Source organism: Theropithecus gelada, chromosome 1, assembly GCF_003255815.1.
Source record: "Theropithecus gelada isolate Dixy chromosome 1, Tgel_1.0, whole genome shotgun sequence".
NCBI classification, from domain to species: Eukaryota; Metazoa; Chordata; class Mammalia; order Primates; family Cercopithecidae; genus Theropithecus; species Theropithecus gelada.
In genome coordinates this window covers 425,924-447,950 of record NC_037668.1, presented here as the reverse complement: position 1 = coordinate 447,950, position 22,027 = coordinate 425,924, and the positions used below count along the sequence as shown (strand labels likewise).

Genomic DNA, 22,027 nt, shown 5'->3' with positions numbered 1-22,027 from the left:
TTCAATGTTCTACATTCTGCAGTTGTCTGAGGGTTACCTCCTATGAAACTCAGGCTAAGCGTTTTCAGCAAGAACATGGCATTGTTCATACTCTGCCCTGGCAGAGTCCCGGCTGACATGCAGTCTCCTGCCAGCAGCTCCTGACTCCTGTTCTCTACACGATGGGAATTGAGAGGAGCAGGGCTAAGGCCTGTGAATGCTGTTTGTCCATCTGGGCATTGGTCTCCCTAGGCATTGATCACAATTGGAGGGGGATGGACTGTGGCTTCTCAAATCAAAGGAGCGTAGTGGGTTGAAACCATCAAGAGTATTCTGTGTCTAAAATTCAATCCTCAGTGAAGGACCCCTGCAGTATTGTGTTTGGATTTGAACTTTCTTTGCTGTTTTAGTTGTTTTCATCAAGTGGAAAAGCTACTTTTTGTGACATCCTTTCACCCTTTGCATCCTTCCAGCAGTATTTGGTATCTGTAGGGGAGAGAGAGAGAAAAAAATCAAATGAGCATTTTTTGTCAGGTCCTCCTGGTGGCTGAGTCTGGAGGGGTTGCTAAGTAGTGATATATCAGGGGCAAAAGGATCACCTGCCAGGAGGATGAGCTGAAGCGTGGGCCGTGGGTTGACTGAAGGGGGAAGCACCATCCACAAGTGAGAAGAAAACATTCCTGAACTTCCCTGAACTTCCAGTCAGCCTGGGGTGCAGGATATAAGGACCCCACCTATGCACAACCAGCAGAGGGGAACATCAGCCCTTTTCCTCCTGATCCCCTCTGTCTGGAGCAGAGTGATGGCTTTTCCTCCCCATGAGGATGTGCTTAGCATCCATCATGCCTGCCCAGAAACAGAGGGGAGCAGGAGGAGAGGACCCTTTGCAGAGAACCCCACCCCCTTACAACTCCATGTCCTAGTCTTCTAGGGCGGAATGGGAGGGCCATGGGATGGGAGAAGCAGCAGGAACCTCAGACAACATCCACGTCCAGGTCCATCTTTTACGACAGAGGAGTAGTGATGCCACAGGGGTAAGATTGAACTAAGGCCACATGACTTGCTATTGACAACCCAGGAATCAGAATATACCCACTAAGGCCGTTTCAATAAAAATTGGAGAAAGCGAGAGGAAAGGCTCCAATCTGGAGGTCTCAGCAGTCATGAGAGGCGGTTGGTCACCTTGGTTAGGATGGCAATAAGGTTTTACAAATAAATACGATGTTACTGCTGCTTCTTTGACTGGTTAAAAAAAAAAAAAGATAATTATAAGTATTTGTCCAAAGGGGATCAGGAAAGAAAGGGAATTTTTAAAAAGACACTCAAAATGGTGTTAGCTAAGACAGAGCAGGGACTGTAACTACGGCCCAACATATTTTCCCTAATGGCCTGAAATTGATTTCACATCTGGTTCCACCTTAAGGCATTTCTAGAAATATTCTCAATATCTAGAGCAAGAAAACTCTGAAGTATAAAGTGAAATGGATTAGTTTTTGTTTTACTACATTCTCCCCCCCACTTACTGTTTTCCCCTAGTACATTTTGGGAAAGGTTTGTTTTTAATATTTTATGCCAATGTGAAGAGAGGCATGAAGAAGTATTCATACACAGTCTCTTGCAGAATTTCAGTCTTACTGTGTTACTGTATTCTCTTCAGGAAAGTGAGACCGATGAGTTCTCTTTGGGGATTTTGTGGAAGGACAATAACTGACCAAAAGTAAAATTTTCACATTGCAGTGGTGAGCGCATGAGTGGGCTATAAAATGGGTGTGGGGAAATGTAAACTGGAAGTTTTCTTTTAAAATGCAAAAAAAAAATACTAAATTCCACTATATGTAATATGGGAGGTATTATTTCAATACATTAGGTGTTAATATAATGACTATTTCTTATCTTTTATTCAAAACTGAGCAAGTGTGCTTCAAGCAGAGGCTGAAAGTCTAATCTATTAATTTTCTTGTTCGTCTTATTGATTTTTTCTATGCTATACAAACAGTACTATTGAGAGGGAAATACAGATCCCATCAAAGACTGATGGATACTCAGCCTTTTCTGTGCAGTAGCCACACGTATGTGACACTTCCATGTTGGTAAGCTGAGGTCACAGTAGACCAGGGGTCCTTGTCACCTTTAGCCACATATTAGAATCACATAGGAGCATTTTAAAACTACAGATGCTCAAACCACACCCCAGGCCATGTAGGTGAGAATCTCAAAGTGTGAGTTCAAGGCATTCATCTTAATGGAAACCTCAGCAGGTGCTTATTACATGGAAGCAGGATTTAGAGATATTAAATGGACAAGCCCAATTTCCCATCATTTTCTTCCCTTTCCCCATTTCTCTCATGATTGGCTTTGTTCCCAGTGGTTCCATGGATTGTAGCCTTCTCCCTGACAATTTTAGTTAAATCTCTCTCTTATCAAAGGGCTGGGCCGAAGCAAACATTGTCCTGTAGACAGATTCTTGTCTGTCATCTTGTGTATGCATAAAGCTGGTCCTGGAGTCACTTTTCTCAAAGTTAATTCGTAAAATGCTCTCTCATATACACTGGCCTCAAGATTAATCAGACTTGCATTTTAGACCCTTCACTGGAGTTGTAGAAGTGGAAATGAGAATAAAAAGGAGAGAGGTTGCAATGATGAACCTCATGATGTATGCAGTTTTGAAGTCCTGCCCTGTGCATGTACTTTTGGAGTGATGTCCCTTTAGAATGTCGTAAGTGTTCTCCGGTTAACATCAGCTCAAATGAGTCCATGAGGTGAGAACACTGAGACCCTGGCAACTCCATCCACTTTGGCACTAAGCTGCACATCTGGGGCTGAAGACAAACCTGACTCCAGGCCAGTGAGGAACTCCCACCTGTGACCTTGGTTCTAATTTAGTTTCCTAAGTGGGGCTCTTTGTGCTTAGTTTTAACACTGCTCATTCAGAAGAACAAATGATGACTAAGAGTTGACACAGTTGGGTTGCTCAGAAGAAGACTCAAGAGGAAAATCGATGTGTAAATGATGTATTAAAGCAATGATTTCTGCAGAAAGAGGCAATGGAGTTGGGATGCAGGGAGGAAAGTTAAATTTCCCAAGAGAGAGTGTGATTCCAGGCAAATATTCCTGTGTTCAGCAGCTTAAACTATGCACTTGGATGAGGACAAGGAGGCCTGGCTCTCCTGTAGCCATGAGAGGGACAGTCAAGACACTAGAAGAAGGAATAGAGCAGAGTTCAGAGAGCAAAGAGGACATGGGGACAGAAAGGGCCTGTCAGGGTGGGAGCCCATGGGACACAGAGTTAACACCAGACAGAAGTTACAGCAGCTGTTAGAACAAATGGAAGAGAAAAAGCAGTAGGAGAATGAGCTGTCAATAATAGACAGAGAAATAAGAAGTGAGTGCAGCTATCAGCCATAGATGTGATTACCTCTGCACTCTAGGCTTGCAGGCCAGGGAATCTGCACGCCAGTCTCCACTTGCTGAATGAGAATTTTCGTTTGATGGTCTTTGGTTTCAGGACACTGGAGGCGTGAATCTGGCCAATGACTTGATGCCCTTGTGTGTTGTCTGCTGAGCCTTTAAGTGCATCATCTTCCAGCTGGGGAGGGTTCTTCATCCCCAGGGAGGGCTCTAAAACCAGCTCTGAAAATAAAACCACAGCCAGTGGGATCCACTGGCACCCACGATCTTACTGTGACTTTCTCTTCCACCCAGAGGACATCAAATCAGGAAAGTGGCCTTGGAGAAGAAAGTCCAAAGGGTGAGGGGAAGCCAATAGAGTCACTTTAATATTTTCCTTTTTCTTGATCTTTCCCACATTACTGAGCAACGGTAAGATTGCCAGGAGTCAAAGGCATTGCCAATTCACAACAATATTCAAGAAACACAGGATTAAGAAACACAAATAGCTTCCGAGTAGATAAGGCAAAGGCAAGGGAGTGTATGTAGGGTATGCTTTGGGGAGAGCAGAGATTACAAGAATCAAAGTTAAATCAGAGCTGGCTTCTAACAGGAGATGAGAATGGAAGGGCCTGGCAGGGTGGCAGCCCATGTGGCACCGAGGTGAGACCAGACAGAGGTGACAGCAGCTGATGAGAGGAAAGAATCAGGAAGACTAAAGCTAGAGAATTTACAAAAGTTGCATCATTATATGATCTACTGCATATATATACACCCTATGTAGTATACACACCAGATATACATAGTCACACATAATAGGACAAATGATATAAATGCATATATCTGTACATGTTATTTTATTTTATTTTTTTATTTATTTAATTTTTTTTTTTTTTTTTTGAGACGGAGTCTCGCTCTGTCGCCCAGACTGGAGTGCAGTGGCGTGATCTCCGCTCACTGCAAGCTCCGCTGCCTCCCAGGTTCATGCCATTCTCCTGCCTCAGCCTCCCGAGAGGCTGGGACTACAGGCGCCTGCCACCACGCCGGGCTAATTTTTTTTCTTTTTGTATTTTTAGTAGAAACGGGGTTTCACAGTGTTTGCCAGGATGGTCTGGATGTCCTGACTTCGTGATCTGCCTGCCTTGGCCTCCCAAAGTGCTGTGATTACAGGCATGAGCCACCACGCCCGGCTTGTACATGTTATTTTAAAGGAAAAATATTATATAGGGATTTGGGAGAGATTGAATGTAACAGTATCATCACTATTCTGGTCCAATGAAATGGGAAAAAAAATTAGAGACATGAGAAGAATGAGAAAGAAAAGGTGTGGGAGAAACAAATGACCTGGTAGACAGCAGGGAGAAATCACCAGGTGAAGGAAAATGTTAATGAAACAAAAGGCATTCACTCTGTCCTCTTACCTGGTGCCTGGTTCAGGCTCTGGACTCCAGGGAAGGTGAGCAAGAGGGAGTGTGTCTGAGCCAGTGGGGTGAGTCTTGGGTGGGGGTGTGAGAATCCATAGAGAAGCAAAGGAGAGTCCAGTGGGAAGAAATCAGTTTAAATAAGTCATCCCGGGACGTGTCAGGGACTGTGCATCCCCCGACACTCCCTGAGCACCTTCCATGTGTCCTCTCCTTGGACCCAGATGGTGCTCGTTATCTCACCCAACCCTCCCTCCTCCTGAGGACAGGGGTCCCCTCATTCCTCAGCCGAGGCCATCGCCTGACAGATGAGCACCAGGCAGCCCCAGGGGCTCCAGGAGGAGATACTGAGTGGGGCGGAGAGTGAGAATGAACACGACCCAGGTTTTAAGGAAATCTGAGCAGAAGTGGATCCCTGTGAGACGTAAACTGAGGACATGGCCGTGGACATGAGTGGAGAATTTAAACTAAATGGAATTTCATAAAATACACTAATGTGAACACTTTCCATGTGAAAGTTGCCCTTTTATTTCAAAAAAAAGCTGGAAAAAAAGCAGAGGAAGCTGGACATGTCAGGAGACTGAGTGTGGGCCCAGGATTTACACTGATACTCAATGTGCCTCATAGGTTGTTACTGAAAGTGCCTGATAGGGGAAAATTGGCTTCATGAGGGATGGGGAAGGACAGGAAGAAAACTGGCAGAGGAGTCTGTGTGAGAAAGGAGAGGAAGAGGGGCCCTAGAAAGCAGAGATCTTCATAACTGCTCTACCTCAGAGGAGACATCATCCGTGAAGTCACTTTCTAAGTGCAAATTGAGCAGAAAGATAAAAGGATTAGATAACACCTATTCATAGGTTTATGGGGCAATTCTTATGGAATCAGGCCCTTTGGAAATTATAATAATTAATATTCCCAACAGAGATTGCAGGTAGATATAATTTTTCAGCTATCTCAGATGAGGGAACAGAGATGTAAATAGCAAAAACACAAAAACCTAGGCTAAAGTCAACAAGCAGAAAGTGGCAAACCCAGAACCTGAGAGCAGATTTGGTTCTAAGCTCCAGGACTTTGCTAACCTCACTGGGTTGGAGCATCATGAATTTCAACTTGACCCTGAGGAAGCACAGAGTGGTCCCATTCTCTCCTCCACCCACAGCACCGTGACCACCAACACCTGGATTAGAGCTTCATGACGCCGTTTCCTTCCCTACCTTGGAAGGGCCGGTGGTTCCCAGAATCAGCATTGGTTGAGAAGCTGCAAGTGGTAGAGGAAAGGCCCCGCCTGGCCAAGCCATTCCCTTGATCCAGCTGTAGTCGCAGACAACTGGGCACCAGGGTGCTTGGCTCCAGCTGTGCCTGTGAAGCCTGCACCTCTGACAGGTGGTGGCTCAAGTCTCCACTCCAAGTCCCTTGGGGACAGGCCCTCTTGGTGGGAGCTGAAAGGAGAAGCGGCTTCAGTAGGAACAACCTGAGTTTTCCCTTTGTTAAGACACCCAGAACACGCATCCCTAATGTCCCTGCTCTCAGTAAAGCCATCCAGTGACCCACGCCACACAGACAGACCTCATGTGAATGCAAGCGACGTCACCTTTTCTGTCTGTGCCTGGGGACGCTGACAGGGCAGGGGCCCAGGCTGGGGTGTCCCTGAATGAAAAATCTCTGCTGCAGCCCAGAGGGCTTTGGATCGTCTAACAAGAACATCCCAATTATTCGGTTATTATTCATCTCCTTCCTGTGTCTAGAGGGAAAGTTCTAGAGAGCCCTCAGCTCGCAAGAGAGGTGGAGCTGTTTTTTCCCCACACAGGGGTGTAAGAACAGGCCAAGAGTTACAGCTGCAAGGCTTTGAGAAAGAACCACGAGAAAGGGGGCTGGGAGGCTACAGACCAAATACTAAGTGAGGCAAAATTTCTGGGTTCTGGGGCATTTTGAATTTCCCATTGCCCATAATGGTTGGACACTCTACCCACACATATCCATCCTATTGCCATATAGTGGGTGTCAGCAGACAGAGGCAATGTAGAGAGGGACCAGTCCCTTCCTGGAAATTCAGGGGCCACAAGAGCCACAGATCAGCACGTGCGGTTCCTTAGGAAGGCAACAGAGGACACCATCCTCACATTACCCACTCCTCCAGTGGGGTTCAGATGGCACCCCTTAAACAGATTCTTTCCATTTCCCCAGGGAGAGGAACACACATACTGAGTGGACTAAGAAAAGACTTCCAATGACATTACGCCAGTCCAGGTTGGGCTCAGGATACAGACGGGGCCTGCAGGGCTGGATCCACGTTGCTGTGGGGTCCTCTCTCTCCTCCCCTCTCCACATCCTCATTCTCTGCAAGGTTTTCTGTTTTCTTAAAAATGCCTCAGTGACCTGAGCTCCAACATGGAGATGGCACTGCCCACTTGGCAGTGTCCCTTGAACCCTGAATGGGTTATAGCAGGACAGAGCTTGCTTACAAAGGGGCAGGACATACAGCAGGTGCAAGGACAGTGTGTATTTTAATTGTTTCATGAATCACTGTGATCCCAGAAAAGTATTTGCTTTTTTGAAACTCAGGGAGAAATGCAAAATGGGAATGGGGATGGTCCCAGTATGAAAGGCACTTACTGACTAAAATAGAATAGAGGCCAACATTTTTGTTGCTAGTTTCTTTCTGTGTGTGTGTGTGTGTGTGTGTGTGTGTGTGTGTGTGGGAGAGTGTGACACAGGGTCTCACTTTGTTGCTCAGGCTGGAGTGCAGTGGTGAAATCGTGGCTCACTGCAGCCTCAACTAACCAGGCTCAGGTGATCCTTCCACCTCAGCCTCCCGAGAAGCTGGGACTACAGGTGTGTACCACCACGCCCCGCTAATTTTTTTTGTAGAGACAGGGTTTCACCATGTTACCCATGCTGGTTTCAACTCCTGAGCTCAGGAGATCCATCTCCTTGGTCTCCCAAAGTGCTGGAATTACAGGCGTGAATCACCACACCTGGCATTTTTGCTAATTTCATTACAACTTAATTCAATATACTGAGGGACAGCACAGAGTTACTTGCTCTTACAAGAAGATAATGTAATGGGTAAAACCCCCAAAAATCTACATGAAATTCCCAGAATAGAAGTTAAAAAAGAGAGAGAGAATGAGCAAGAAGAAATGAAAACTGGATTTTGTTTTTACACGTCCTGTGGAGCTGCTATCTCAAGGGGCACTTGCTCAGAGGAAGGGTTTTCTGGACGTCGTGGGGACAGGAACCACTCTGCTTTGCTCATCGGTTACGCCAGAACCTCATGAGGGACACTAGTTATTGATGGTTTTCATGAGAATATAGCACTGAGACCAAAACTTGATTGAAACTAGAAACCCACACGTGGAGAAAACCACTGGAGCTCTGCAGAGGATGCAAGCCTGACACGCATAGAGGAAGGGACGCTGGACTGCGTCAGTGGAGGGAAGACCCCTCACAGGAAGTAGAGCCGCAGTCCCCAACCTTTTTGGCACCAGGGTCTGGTTTCATGGAAGACAGTTTTTCAGGGACCAGGTTAGGAGGGATGGTTTTGGGATGATTCAGGTACATTACATTTACTGTGCACTTTATTTCTATAAATATTACATTGTAATATATAATGAAACAATTATACAACTCACCATAATGTAGAATCAGTGGGAACCCTAAGCTCGTTTTCTGCAACTAGGTGGTGTCATCTGGGGTGACAGTCACTGGGAGCCAGTGACAGATCATCAGGCATTAGATTCTCATAAGGAAAGCACCATCTAGATTCCTGGCATGTGCACTTCAGAATTGGATTCGAGCTCCTGTGAGAATCTAATGCCCCTGCTGATCTGACAGGAGGTGGAATCCAGGCTGAAATGCTCTCCCTCCGCTCACCTCCTCCTCTGTGGGCCAGTTCCTAACAGGTCATGGACCCATAACGGCCCATGGCCCTATGGCTGGGGATCCCTGAAGAAGAGAAACTAGCTTGGGACACAGGAATCATGAAACAGGCCTCCAAATCATCAGGAAAAACTCCCAGCATAGATGGATGGCCAGAGAAGAGATAAGGACATGTAGTTTGCAACATAATTTCAGAAAACAGAGATGCTGTACCTTAAAGAAGGAAGTCTGTTATATAAATATACTGTGGCCAAGAATTTGCCATAAGCCCTCACCACACCCCTGTCTGGCCTGTTTTGACAGCCACAGCCTGCTCTTGTGAGAAGGAGCCAGGTGACAGAGGAGGCTCTTGGAACAGGAGAAGAGGAAGTTCTACCCAGTGGATGTCTGTGCTGAAAACTGCATCCAAGAGCCAAATTCAAAACAGGCTCAGTGTATACGGCCTGCCTGCGGAGGTGGTCTGTCTCAGCTGCACGAGTTGCAGAAACAAAACATACAGAGGCTCCCTGGGAGGACAGTGGAGCTTTGTGACCTCCAGGCTGGAGTACTCACAGGCTATACCCAGAGGAGTGCAGGCGAGTTGATCCTCCAATGAGGACAAGGTGCTGCTATAAGGCTGGTGGTAGTCAGATAGGTCACGGTGAACTAAAGGAGTCAAGTAAACTTCATCCACGGAGTCCTCTGGCATTTCCTGCTCCTTCACCTCTGGCAGATCCTGGATCAACCTGGGGTAAAGATGACAGAAGATAAACAACAGAGAGAGAGAACCAACACCACTGCGCCATCTGGTTCTATAGGGAGGCCCTCAGGAAGGCCCAGAGGAAACAAAGTACAGTCCCCTCAGGGAGATACAACCATCCTTCCCTGTCTTGAGCAGGAAACAGAGTGTGACAGGCTCTCAGTGCACTGGGTAGGCAATGAGCTGGGGAGGAAAGAGATGGAGTGATCCCTGTGGGAAACTGCCAGGACACAATGCATTGGGCACTTTTGCATACATTTTGTTGAAATTAGCATCGGGAGCCAAATGAATACAGGCTCTTGAGTCTTCCCAGACAGAGTTCCTGTATCCTCAACATCTCTTGCTCTCAACATTGTAGCATGACAGAGTTATTTTCATTCACTTTTCTGCTGTCAAATACTTGTAAACATGGTAATGCCAAAGAGGCAGACATCAGATGTGCAGCTCAACTTCACTTAAGCAAAAAGGACAGAAAAGGGGACTGCAGAAAATGTCTCTGACTGATCAGTTCAACAGAGTTAACTGAATGCAGATTAGTAGAATTCGAAAAAATTAATAAAAAAGAAATACAAATACAGGTGTACAATGAAAAGAGTCAACCTTATCAATACGGCTATTTCATGGTTGGCTGAACAGATGGAACAGTTATATTCTGCACACTCTGATTTTCCCTGCATCTGAGACTCCTCATATCAACACTGAATTAACTGTCCATGATTCCTCAGAGTTACCTGGGGCACGGTGGGTCTTGATCTTCTAGCTCCTCTTGATCCTTTTCAATTTCTGCAAATAAATTCAGACAGAGACAGACACATTAAGCAGGTTCTCCTACACACACAAACAATCCACTGTGCAGTCCTAACATAGGAACATCAGTTTCCTCAGTGGGAGAACAGGACAATGTGAGAGAAATATTCCAGGAGGCCTGAGGTCCTGTCAAGAGAGAGATGCCTTGGTTTTCTTCCCTGAGCCTAGGAATGAAATCTCCCTGTTCTTGTTGATCGTTATCACAACATCAACCATCCTGAATTTGTGCAAATAGCTATGCAAAATTTTCACACCAATTCAAGGCAAACACCTCATCAACTTTCTAGAAGGAAAACTGCACTATTCAGCCTTCAGTCATCAAATACCCACATTGTTCATGGTGGCAAGGATTTTAGACACTGAAATTAGAATGACGGAGAGAACATACACACCCTGAAATCAAAATGAATCTTTGGTACTACAAAGTGACATTGGCTGTTCATGACATCTAGGAGTGACAAGGCCCAGTCTTGTTTCTAGACACATAACAAAAGGTGATGTACTGCTCACCTAAAAAAGGCCCACATCAGAGACACAGAGAATCAGGCTAGGTTCTTTGAAACCTGGGTAATATCTTTAAGGAAAAGTAGACTAAGATGCCACAGGCCTTGGGCAGGCATAGAATCTCAAAGGACATGGTTGTAGAAAGGAACTTGTAAGGAACACAATAGCTGGCAAGACAAATCTTATTCAGATTAAGAGGCCTGACCGACACCTGTTGGGCACGTGCTGCGTAGGTTGGTTTGAATTTGTCAATGTCGTGACAGTGGCCCAGGGTGACTCAGGCCTGGTCTGAGATGAGAAAGAGAGCACAGCTCACTGACCCACCCCATGTCTGTGCTTCCAACTTGATTTTTGATTTCTGATGCAAATCATCCTGTGTCTGTGAGTCATGCCCACCCTAATGATACGTCTCTGTCCAGCTAGGGGTGCAAGGATTACGGAGTCTACCTGGGACACCAATTGGAGATTTATTGTGGTCACAATGGGGTACTCACTGTCTACGAGAGCCAAAGTGACTTGCTTTTCTTCAAAACAGTATGAAGTGCTCCCATAAGGGCGGTAGGAGTGAGGTAGGTCAGGAAGGATGGAAGGAGTCAAGCAACATCCATCCAGTGACTCCTGGGGGACTTCATGCTTGTCCCCCCTCAGCGGTCCCCTGCTGAGCCTGTAAGGTAGGAAGGAGTAAGGATTAATCCAAGGAGTTTCAGAGCCCTGCTGGCTTCACGTGAGGCAGGAGGCAGTGATGGCAGAAATCAAATGGGTTAGCCCATTAAAGAGTTCAATATTCTCCTCTTCTTGGTGGGTCACAGTGTGGTTGTCATGGGGTAGGTTGCAATACAGACAGAGGGAAAGAGAGATGAGAGAGAGAAGTATCAGGAGCTCAGTGAAGTGGCCAGATCACGATTTTCTGAGGAAGGAGACTGAGTTTCTCTGTATGGTACCGTTGTGACTTACTGAATATCCTGTTCCATAACAGTGGCTTCATTCCTTTTTTTAAAATGGTATTAAATTTTATGTGTAGTGGCCAAGTAAACATAGCGTTTGAGGCATAATAATATCCCCAAACTCTCATGCCATGAAGTCCTTCTTCTCTCATTATTATGTGTGGTATAGTAATAATTTTTTTCTACCCAATTTCCTTGCCTAGAAATGCTTAGCATTGTGTTAATGCAAAACTAGCAGAAAGCAGAAATGCATCTCAGGCTGGTTGAAAACGTAAGAAGGTAGCTGCTTTAAGGAAATCTCTGGGACTGATTAGTTTTTCACAAGAGCAACTGGTTTTATGTACTGAACCTGAGAAGTTAACACGAAATGGCTAACAATGCAAGGATCACAATGAAAATGTAAAACATGGTTAGAAAGGATCATTTCTGGTTGGCTGGTATATTCAGGACTTTCTGGTTTTCTGTGGATATGAGTTTCACAGGTATCACCCCTGAATAGACAGCCCCTGAATTTCTTTAATTACCTGGGATCAACTGTTTCTTTTCCTTTCACCTCTTCAAGATTATTTTGCTTTTCTGCAAGGAAATTAAGAGAAGACCAGTCACGTGAACTTCATCCCATTCATACATGCACAACCTTGTATCCAAACCTACCTAGGGGTATAAATATACTCGGTGTGATAACAGGCTATTGTGAGATAAACTTCAGGAGGCCTCAGGGTGAGCCTTGTGAGAAGTCACTAGGTGTGCTTTCCTGAGCCATGGAGCAAATCTCCCTGATATGACAGGTCATCATCACAGTCCCTTCTGTCCTGAGTCACAGCAAAATGTTAACCATATTCTAATTACTAACAGATCCTGGAAATCTACTAAAATGCTTCCTAGCAGGTTACTGCAGTGTTCAGTATGTTTCCTTCTGATAAGCTGTTTGGTGTTTTTGTAGAATTTACATTTAGAGGGACAGATTAAATTAAATGAATCTCTAATGCTACATGGAAACATAGGCCTTTCATGTGGCAGGGAGTTCCAGGGCCCAGCCTCCTTTCAGAAACATACAAAATCTAATAGTGGTGTTATGTTCTGGTACTCAGAGACTTCGTAGCTAAGACAAGCCTGCTAAAAGGGGAGGGAGTCTAGCCTGAGAGAAGTGAATGAGGGTAATGACAGCTCCAAGGATATATATAAGGCTGTCAGTGGCCTTGGACAGGCAGGGAAGCTCAGGTTGTTTGAGAAGGAAAATTAGAAGATTTCATGTGTGATGATAGATGAAATCTAAATCAGGAGGACTGGTGGATACATCCTGCACCCAGGCTGCAGAGGTGGGTATGAATTTGTCAGGTCAACCTTGGGTACAGTGATTTGCCAATGGGGCAAAGATGAAAGACAATGTGTGGTTTTGGAGGAGGATGGAGCAAAACACTGACTGCTAGGATGCCTTCCTTCAAACTCAGTTCTAGAGCCTGGTTCTACCCGTGTATAAGCATAGTGTCTTCCTGAAGGTATGACATCTGTCATTATGGACAGATTGTGTGGTGGAAAGAATAGGGAGCCTACCTAGGAAGCCAAGTGGGACTTCATCCCATTTGGAATTGGAGTAATCCCTGGCAACATCCTGAGCAGAGCAAACTTTCTCTTCATCCAGTGCCAAGAAAGTGACTTCATGATGCAGGTAAGAGTTGGATATATCATTGTGTCTAGAATGAGAAAAACCACATTCCTCTGGTAAGTCCTTCAGGACTCCCTTCTCCTCAGACTCCTGCACCCTCCTGATGAGCCGGGTAGGATAGGAACGACAGCAGATTAGATCAAGACAGACTCAACACCACAGCATCTCAGGTGATTTGATGGGACACACAGGGAGTGGTCACAGAAAGCAAAGGAGGAGTCTCTTCAAGAGAGAAAACCCATCCTTCTAAATGTGGGGTGGATGTGACTGCCCTGGGGACAGAGCAAACTCGAGCAGCAGGTGGTCAGGGCACTTGCCACAAAGGAGCTGCTGCAGGAGACCCAGACTCTCCCTGTAAACTAGAAGCATGACCTGCAGCAGAGAGAACTAACACAGGCCTTCACTTCCTTCACACAAATGGCGTTGACATTTACATGCAGCATCCAAGTGAACAGAGCTCTTGAGGCATTCCAGACACAGAGATGCTGTGTTTTTAAGTTCCCCCTTTTTCAAATTTTGACATCATATCAAATTTTTATTTTTAATTTTCTCTCTTGCAATTATGTAGTTGCCAATATGCTGACACAAAACAGAGAGAAAGCAGATATGCATCTCACTCTGGATTAACCACATGGGAAACAACAGGTGAGATCAGGATATCCCTGAGTTTAGTCAGTTCACCTGGCTCAACTGATTGTCGGTTCCCATGCTTGAGAGGTGTTAAGAAATGAAAGCTATTCAAGTGCCATAATAAAGAAGACAACATTGTTAAGGGGGTAATTTGCAGTTGGATGAATGGATGAGACAATTCTATTTGTCACTCCCTATTTTCCCTGGATCCGTGGTGTCCAGGTGTCACTACTGAACTAACAGCCCACAAATCCACAGTTACCTGGGGAGCACTGGTGCTTTCCCCTCTTCTTCCTCACGATCATTTTGATTTTCTGTAAACAAATTCAGAAGAGCAGGTCACAGTAAGGAAATCACACTTCACACAAGCCGAAATCAGTGCCCAGTCATGGCGCAAGACATAAATATCCTCAGTGTAAGAATGTGACATTTTGACAGGAAGGTTGTAAGGCACCGTAAATTAAGTCTTGTCAGAAGTAGATGAGCCTCCTTTCCAGACCTGTGGAACAAAATCTCCCTCGTCTGGTAGATCATAATCACCTCTTCTTGGACCTAAGTCTGCGCCAACATTTAAAGAAAACTTTTCTCACAAGAATTCAAGAATTGCCCTAACTACTCTCCAGAAGTGTTGTTGCAATACCGATTTATCTCATCAAATATCATAGTCAATGAATGGTTAGAGAAATTTATATAGAAGACTGAACTGATGGATAAATTCTAACAACCCTTGTGTAAAAAAGGATCTGTGGTGCTACACAGATACATTGGCCACTCATGGGGTGAAGAAGGCAGAGCCTACCCTTGTTTAGGGAAACTTATAAGCAAGATAAAGGTATAAGTGTTTATGTCCTGCTTTCAAGGTGGCTGCTTAGCTGGGACAAACTGACCTAAAGGAGACCAAGGCTGGGGCTGAGAACAGTGAATCCAGAGAAACAACATCTCCAAATACACAGGCAAGACTGTCAGCGGCCTGTGACAGGCATAGAAACTCCATGGACATTGTTCAGGGACACTAATCATTATTGCTTGTGACAAGAGACATAGGAACCGAGCCAGGAGGCCTGACAGCTACCTCCTATACACAGATGGCTATGACTTTGTCACACCTGACTGTGGTCCAACATGCTGACATTGGGGCCAGGAAGACAAAGTGATGCCATGGGCCAAGGAGGAGAGGAAAGTTCTCTGACCCTTGGATAAATGTGTGCAATATTCCCTCATAGTTTCTTTTCTTGCTTTCTGTGTGCAATATCCCATCACAGTTTCTTTTCTTTTCTTTCCCTTCCCTTCCTTTCTCTTTCTCTTTCTCTCTTTCTCTCTTTCTTTCTCTCTTTCTCTCTCTCTCTCTCTCTCTCTCTGTCTTTTTCCTTTTTTTTGAGACACGGACTCTGACTGTCACTCAGGCTGGAGTGCAGTGGTGCAATTATGACTCACTGCAGCCTCTACCTCCTTGGTTCAGATGACTCCCCCCATCAGCCGCCCGGGTAGTTGCGATGACAGGCACGCACCACCATGCCTGGCTAATTTTTCATATTCTGTGTAAAGATTGGTTTCACCACATTTCCCAAGCTGGTCTTGAACTCCTGAACTTAAGTGACCCAACCACCTAAGCCTCACAAAGTGCTGGGATTACAGGTATGAGCCACTGCACCCAACTCTGTCTTAGTATGTAAATCAAACCAATATGTATGTATGCAGCCTGTCCTCAGAATTGATCTTCCTCAGCCTAGACAGAGGCAGGAGGGACAAAGAATAGAGAGGCTACCTGGGAGAATGTTTAGAGCTTCCTTCTCTTCATCATGAGAGGGTTCATTCTCTACAACCAGAGCAGAGTCGACTTTGTCTTCCTCAGATGTGATTTTGGTGCTCCTGTGAGGCTGGTTGGAGTCAGATGGGTCGTGACTATTTGAACAAGTGACAGCACATTCCTCCAGTGAGTCCTGAGGGACTTCCTTTTCTTCAGCCATCTGCACCTCCCTGATGTGCCCAGTGGGATAGAAATGACAGAAGATTAAACCAAAAGGCATTGGACCCCAGGAAGTCCTACTGCTTTTGACAGGAGGCATAAGAGAGTGGTCTCAGAAAGCAAAGGGGAGTTTCCCTTTAAGAAGGAACAGACAATCCTCTCCTCTCTGCAACAGAGCAGAGAAAACCAGAGAGGAAACAGTGGCTGGTGATCACTGCACTGGGTAGGTAGGAGCTGAGGACAGAGACTCAGCTGTCTCTGTATGGTACAGTCTTGAGAGCACACACAGAGACTAAAAACTGCTGCCACACGGTGTGTCTAAGCTGGGTTGTAGTTAACCTACTGTGGCCACAGGAATACAGGCCTTTGAGCCATTATAGACTCCAGAGATGGTGTGCCTTCTAAATTTATTTTTACTTTAATATTGTGACATGAAATGTAAATTCTTTGTCTAGGTACTTTTCTTTGTGTTCAACTTTGCTAGGTACTTCCTAATTCCTCTGCTTGTTGCCTCTCTGCCATTTATCTTTCCTTAAAAGAACATAAAGACAACTGTGTAGAAAGCAGCTTTGCATCTCCTCCTGGCTTTCACTGCAGGGGAGAACAGGTCTCCTCTGTGTGTGCAGGAAGTCCCTTGGGCTGTGAGTTCATCTAGGGTCATGCTTACGCGTACCATGAAGACAATGGACAAGCATGTTAACAGGGCTGTTTCCTTGCTGGGTGAGTGCGTGGAATCGGTGGACTCTGCAGCTTTCTTATCCTGCATCTGGAATCTGTGACTACCTTCACCCGCCTTGTGTTCTTTCTGAGACCCTTTACATGTTTTACCACCCATTACCCTCTGATGATTATTCAGTGTTACCTGGGGGCAGGTGATTCCTGTACTTTCTCAATCTCCTCATCTTTCTCATCTTCATCCTCATCTTCATCATTCTCTGCAAATACAGAAGTGTCCATTCAGATATTTCCCACTTCACCTATGCAAGCACAGTGAGCCCTATGTGCACGGAGACATGAACATCTATATGTATGAGTCTGCATTGTACTGAAAGCTCTCGTGTTTTATCTTTAAGAAAATGCCCTGGAATGGTTTCCTGATGCATGCGGCAATGCGTTTCTGATCTGCAGGGTCACCATCAAGATGTGGCCAAATATTGATTGAAAAGATCTTTTCCTCTTCATATCACTGGAGGCTTGTCCAGCCTGTCTCTGAACTTCAGCAGCTGTCTCCCCAATCCTGCCACAGATCTGATTCCCAGGCACAGGCTTTGTGTCCTGTCACACCTCACATTTATAACCTGTATCTTTCTCTTAGAACAGGACAAACAGCCTTGTCCCACAATACTCCATACATCAGGGACTTCATGGGCCCTCCAAGTGGCTTCGATTGTGTTATCCAGGGACACTGTCTCCATGGGGAGTGATCCAGCCTCAACCACTTCCTACCACCAAATGCCAGCACTTCAAGAGCCTTCTCCAACAGCACACAGCAAGGGGCTTTATCTCATGTGAAATAGAGTCATAAGTGTTCCCACATTTGAATGCCAGAGACAATTTGTTTGCCTTTACAGATTTAGAGACAGAAACCCAGGAAGGATAAATTAATTCAGTTGCTAAAGACATTGCTGAAGATAGAGCCTGGGAACCTTCACTCTTAGTCTGGGTCTCTTTTCACTCTAACAAGCTGCCTCCTGTCACAGCCTCCTTCCTGTCCTTTAAAACTGGACGAATGCTGCCTCTTGCTCCAAAGACCACGTTCCATCAAGAAAGGAGGAGACCTTTGCAATACTGTGACCTCCAGCCCCATGGGTTTCCCATCTCTGTTTTTACCTAGGAAGTTCTGGTCATGTCACGCCCACAGATGTTTACTGGAAAGATACACTACCCATAAAATTGTCATTGTGGAGGTTTGGAGGTCTGAGGACTTTCATAAGCCTGGAGCTGTGTGTCATCAGGGCCCATGGCCACCTCACCTGGGCTCAGCTTCTGGAGAAGGCGCTCTGCCAGCCTGTGCCCCTCAGCCAACTGCACTCGGAAATCCTGACCCTGGGACTTTTCAAGGTCATCAGGAGTGAGGAGGGCCTTGAAATGCTGATTCAGTGAGCGGGAGGCATCTCTCCCTTCCTGTAACTTCTCCCGTAACTGGGTCAGCTCTCGTGCCTGAGAGTGAACCAGGGCTTTATATTGCCTAAGGTGAGATAGTAGAGAACATTTAATAATGGAAAGGGATGAGTGATCNCTTGTAGCCATAGATAATACATAAACAAATGGAAGTGTCTGTGTTAAATTAAATTCAATTTACAGAAATAGGTGGCAGGTCAGATTGGGCCCTCAGGCCAAAGTTTGCCAACCCATGACCTAAACTTCAAACCCAGGAGACTAAACAGGAAAATAAACAGAAAGAAAGGAGCATGAAAATAGTAAAGATAGGAGGAGAAACTAATGAAACAGGCCAGGTACGGTGGCTCACACCTGTAGTCCCAGCAATTTGGGAGGCTGGGCAGGCAGATCACTTGAGGTCAGGAGTTCGAGACCAGCCTGGTCAACAGGGTAAAAAATTAGCCAGGCATGGTAGTGCATGCCTGTAGTCCCAGCTACTTGGGAGGCTGAGGCACATGAATCCCCTGTATCATTTCTGATTGTGTTTATTGGAATTTTCTCTCTTCTTCATTAGTCTTGCTAGTGGTCTATTTTATTGACTTTTTTTTTTTTTTCAAAATCCAACTCCTGGATTTGTTGATTTTTTTGAAGGGTTTTTCATGTCTATCTCCTTCAGTTTCACATTGAGCTTGGCTATTTCTTGTCTTCTGCTAGCTCTGGGGTATGTTTCCTCTTGGTTCTCTAGTTCTTTTAGTTGTAATGTTAGAGTGTTGATTTGAGATCTTTCTAGCTTTTTGATGGGGCATTTAGTGCTATAAATTTCTCTCTTAACACTGCTTTTGCTGCACCCCAGAGATTCTGGTACATTGTCTCTTTGTTCCTATTGGTTTCAAAGAACTTCCTGATTTCTGATTTAATTTCATTATACACGCAGGAGTCATTCAGGAGCAATTGTTCAGTTTCCATGTAGTCGTGTGGTTTTGAGTGGGCTTCTTAATCTTGAGTTCTAATTGGATTCCACTGTGGTCTGACAGACTGTTATTATTTCAGTGCTTTTTCCATTTGATGAGGAGTGTTTTACTTCCAATTATGTGATCAATTTTAGATTAAGTGCCATGTGACACCAAAAAAAATGTATATTCTGTTGTTTTGGGGTGGAGAGTTCTGTAGATGTCTATCAGGTCCACTTGGTCTAGAGCTGAGTTCAAGTCTTGAATATGTTTGTAAATTTTCTGTCTTGACAATCTGTCTAATATTGACAGTGGGGTATTAAAGTTTCCCACTATTATTGTGTGGAGGTGTAAGTCTCTTTGTAGGTCTTTAAGAACTTGTTTTATGAATCTGGGTGATCCTGTATTGGGTGCATGTATATTTCGGGTAGTTGGCTCTTCCTGTTGAATAGATCCCTTTACCATTATGTAATGCCCTTCTTTGTCTTTTTTGACCTTTGTTGGTTTAAAGTTTATTTTGTCAGAGACTACGATTGCAACCCCTGTCCTTTTTTTTCTGCTTTCCATTTCCTTCGTAAATTTTCCTCCATCCCTCAACTTTGAGTCTATGTGCATCTTTGCACATGAGATCTGTCTCTTGAATACAGCATACCGAATGGGTCTTGGCTTTGTATTCAGCTTGCCATTCTGTGTCTTTTAATTAGGGCATTTAGCTCATTTACATTTAAGGTTAATGTTGTTATGTGTGAATTTGAACCTGTCATCATGATACTGGCTGGTTAATTTTGCAGACTTGTCAATGTAGTTGTTTCATCATGTCACTGGTCTGTGTACTTCAGTGTGTTTTTGCAGGTGATTTTCCTATCCATGTTTAGTGCTTCCTTCCGGAGCTCTTGCAAGGCAGACCTGGTGGTGACGAAATCCCTTAGCATTTTCTTGTCTCAAAAAGATTTTATTTCTCCTTTGCTTATGAAGATTAGTTTGGTCTGATATGAAATTATGGGTGGCATTTCTTTTCTTTAAGAATGTTGAATATTGGCCCCCAGTCTTGTCTGGCTTGTAAAGTTTCTGCTGAGAGGTCCACTGTTAGTCTGATGGGCTTCCCTTTGTACGTGACCTGGCCTTTCTCTCTGGCTGCCCTTAACACTTTTTCCTTCATTTCAACCTTGGAGAACCTGATTATTATGTGCCTTGGGGTAGATCTTTTTGTGGAGTATCTTATTGGCGTCCTCTTGATTTCCCGAGTTTGAATATTGGCTTGTCTTTCTAGGTTGGGGAAGTTCTCCTGGATGATATCCTGAAGTGTGTTTTCCAACTTGGTTCCATTGTCCCCAACTCTTTCAGGTACTCGTCATAGGTTCAGTCTTTTTACATAGTCCCATAGTTCTCATAGGTTTTGCTTGTTCCTTTTCATTCTTTATTCTCTAATTTTGTCTGCCTGCCTTATTTCAGCAAGATAGTCTTGAAGGTCTGATACCTTCTCTTCCACTTGGTTGCTTTGGCTACTGATACTTGTGTTTGCATCATGAAGTTCTTGTGCTGTGTTTTTCAGCTTCATCAGGTCGTTTATGTTCCTTTCTACACTGGTTATTTTAGTTAATACCTCCTGTAATCTTTTATCATGGTTCTTAACTTCTTGTATTAGGTTAGAACATAATCCTTTGGCTCAGTGAAATTAATTATTAGCCAGTTTCAGAAACCTACTTCTGTCAGTTAATCAGTCTCAGCTTCAGCCCTGTTCTGTGCCCTTACTGGAGAAGGGTTGAGATCGTTTGGAACAAAAGAGGCATTCTGGCTTGTGAAATTTTCAGTGTTTTTGCATTGGTTTTTCCTCATCTTCATGGTTTTGTCTGCCTGTGATCTTTGAGGCTGTTGACCTTTGGATGTGGTTTTTGTGGGGTCTTTTGTGTTGATGTTGTGGTTGTTGTTATTACTTTCTGTTTGTTTATCTTCTAACAGGCCTCTCTTCTGCAGGTCTGCTGCAGTTTGCTGGGTGTCTACTCCAGACCCTGTTCACCTGGGTATCACCAGTGGAGGCTGCAGAACAGCAAAGATTGCTGTCTGCTCCTTCCTCCAGAAGCTTCTTCCCAGAGTGGCATCGACCTGATTGATGTCAGCCAGAACTCTCCTGCATGAGGTGTCTGGAGACCCCTGATGGGAGGTCTAACCCAGTCAAGAAGCACGGGATTGGATCGAGGACCTGCTTAGGGAGGCAGACTGACTGTGTCTTAGCAGAGCTGGTGTGCCCTACTGGAGGAGTAGCCCTCATGGGGATCAGGTGGTCTCTTCAGAACCAGTAGGCAGGAAAGATTAAGTCTGCTGAACCTGAGACCATGGCTGCCCCTCCCACCAGGTGCTCTGTCCCAGGGAGATAAGAGTTCTGTCTGTAAACCCCGAACTGTAGCTGCTGGAATTCCTGCAGGGATCCCCTGCCTGGTGAGGAGGGATGGCTTCGGGTCCCACCAAGGAAGCAGTCTGGCCATGATCTGCAACAGCCACTTTGCTGCATTGTGGGGGAATTCCGCCCACTCCAAACCTCCTAGTCTCCTTAGCACTGTCAGGGGAAAACCTCCAACTAAAGCCTCAGTAATGATGGTCGCGCCTCCCCTGGGAACTGAGTTGTCACAGGCGGATTCCAGACTGCTCTGATGTCAGCGAGGATTTCAAGCCAGTGGATCTTAGCTTGTGGGGCTCCATGGGGTGGGACCCTCTGAGCCAGACCACTTGACTCCCTGGCTACAGCCCCCTTTCCACTGAAGTGGACATTTCTCCTGCCTCACTGGAGTTCTGGGTGCTGCTGGAGTATGTAAAAACTCCTGGGCTGAGCGCCGTGACTCACGCCTGTAATCAAAGCACTTTGGGAGGCCGAGGCAGGTGGATCTCGAGGTCAGGAGATGCAGACCATCCTGGCCAACAAGGTGAAACCCTGTCTCCACTAAAAATACAAAAATTAGCCAGGCGTGGTGGCGGGCACCTGTAGTCCCAGCTATTCGGAAATCTGAGGCAGGAGAATGCTGTGAACCCGGGAGGCAGACTTGCAGTGAGCCAAGATTGGACC

At 45.3% G+C, this 22,027-nt stretch overlaps 1 protein-coding gene across 1 annotated transcript; it reads right to left on the bottom strand.

The window, feature by feature from the left end:
* Positions 1-411: 411 nt before the first annotated feature.
* LOC112635419 (neuroblastoma breakpoint family member 4-like) lies at positions 412-20,413 on the bottom strand (the record flags this gene model as incomplete). Its single annotated transcript, XM_025403555.1, is given in 13 exon segments — positions 412-465; positions 3,395-3,609; positions 5,999-6,223; positions 9,216-9,388; positions 10,134-10,185; positions 11,208-11,377; positions 12,182-12,233; positions 13,212-13,351; positions 14,216-14,267; positions 15,719-15,930; positions 16,782-16,854; positions 17,893-18,112; positions 20,399-20,413. Coding segments are annotated over 13 exon segments (1,653 nt in total), but the record flags the coding sequence as incomplete, so codon positions are not given.
* Between the last annotated feature and the right edge of the window lie 1,614 nt (positions 20,414-22,027).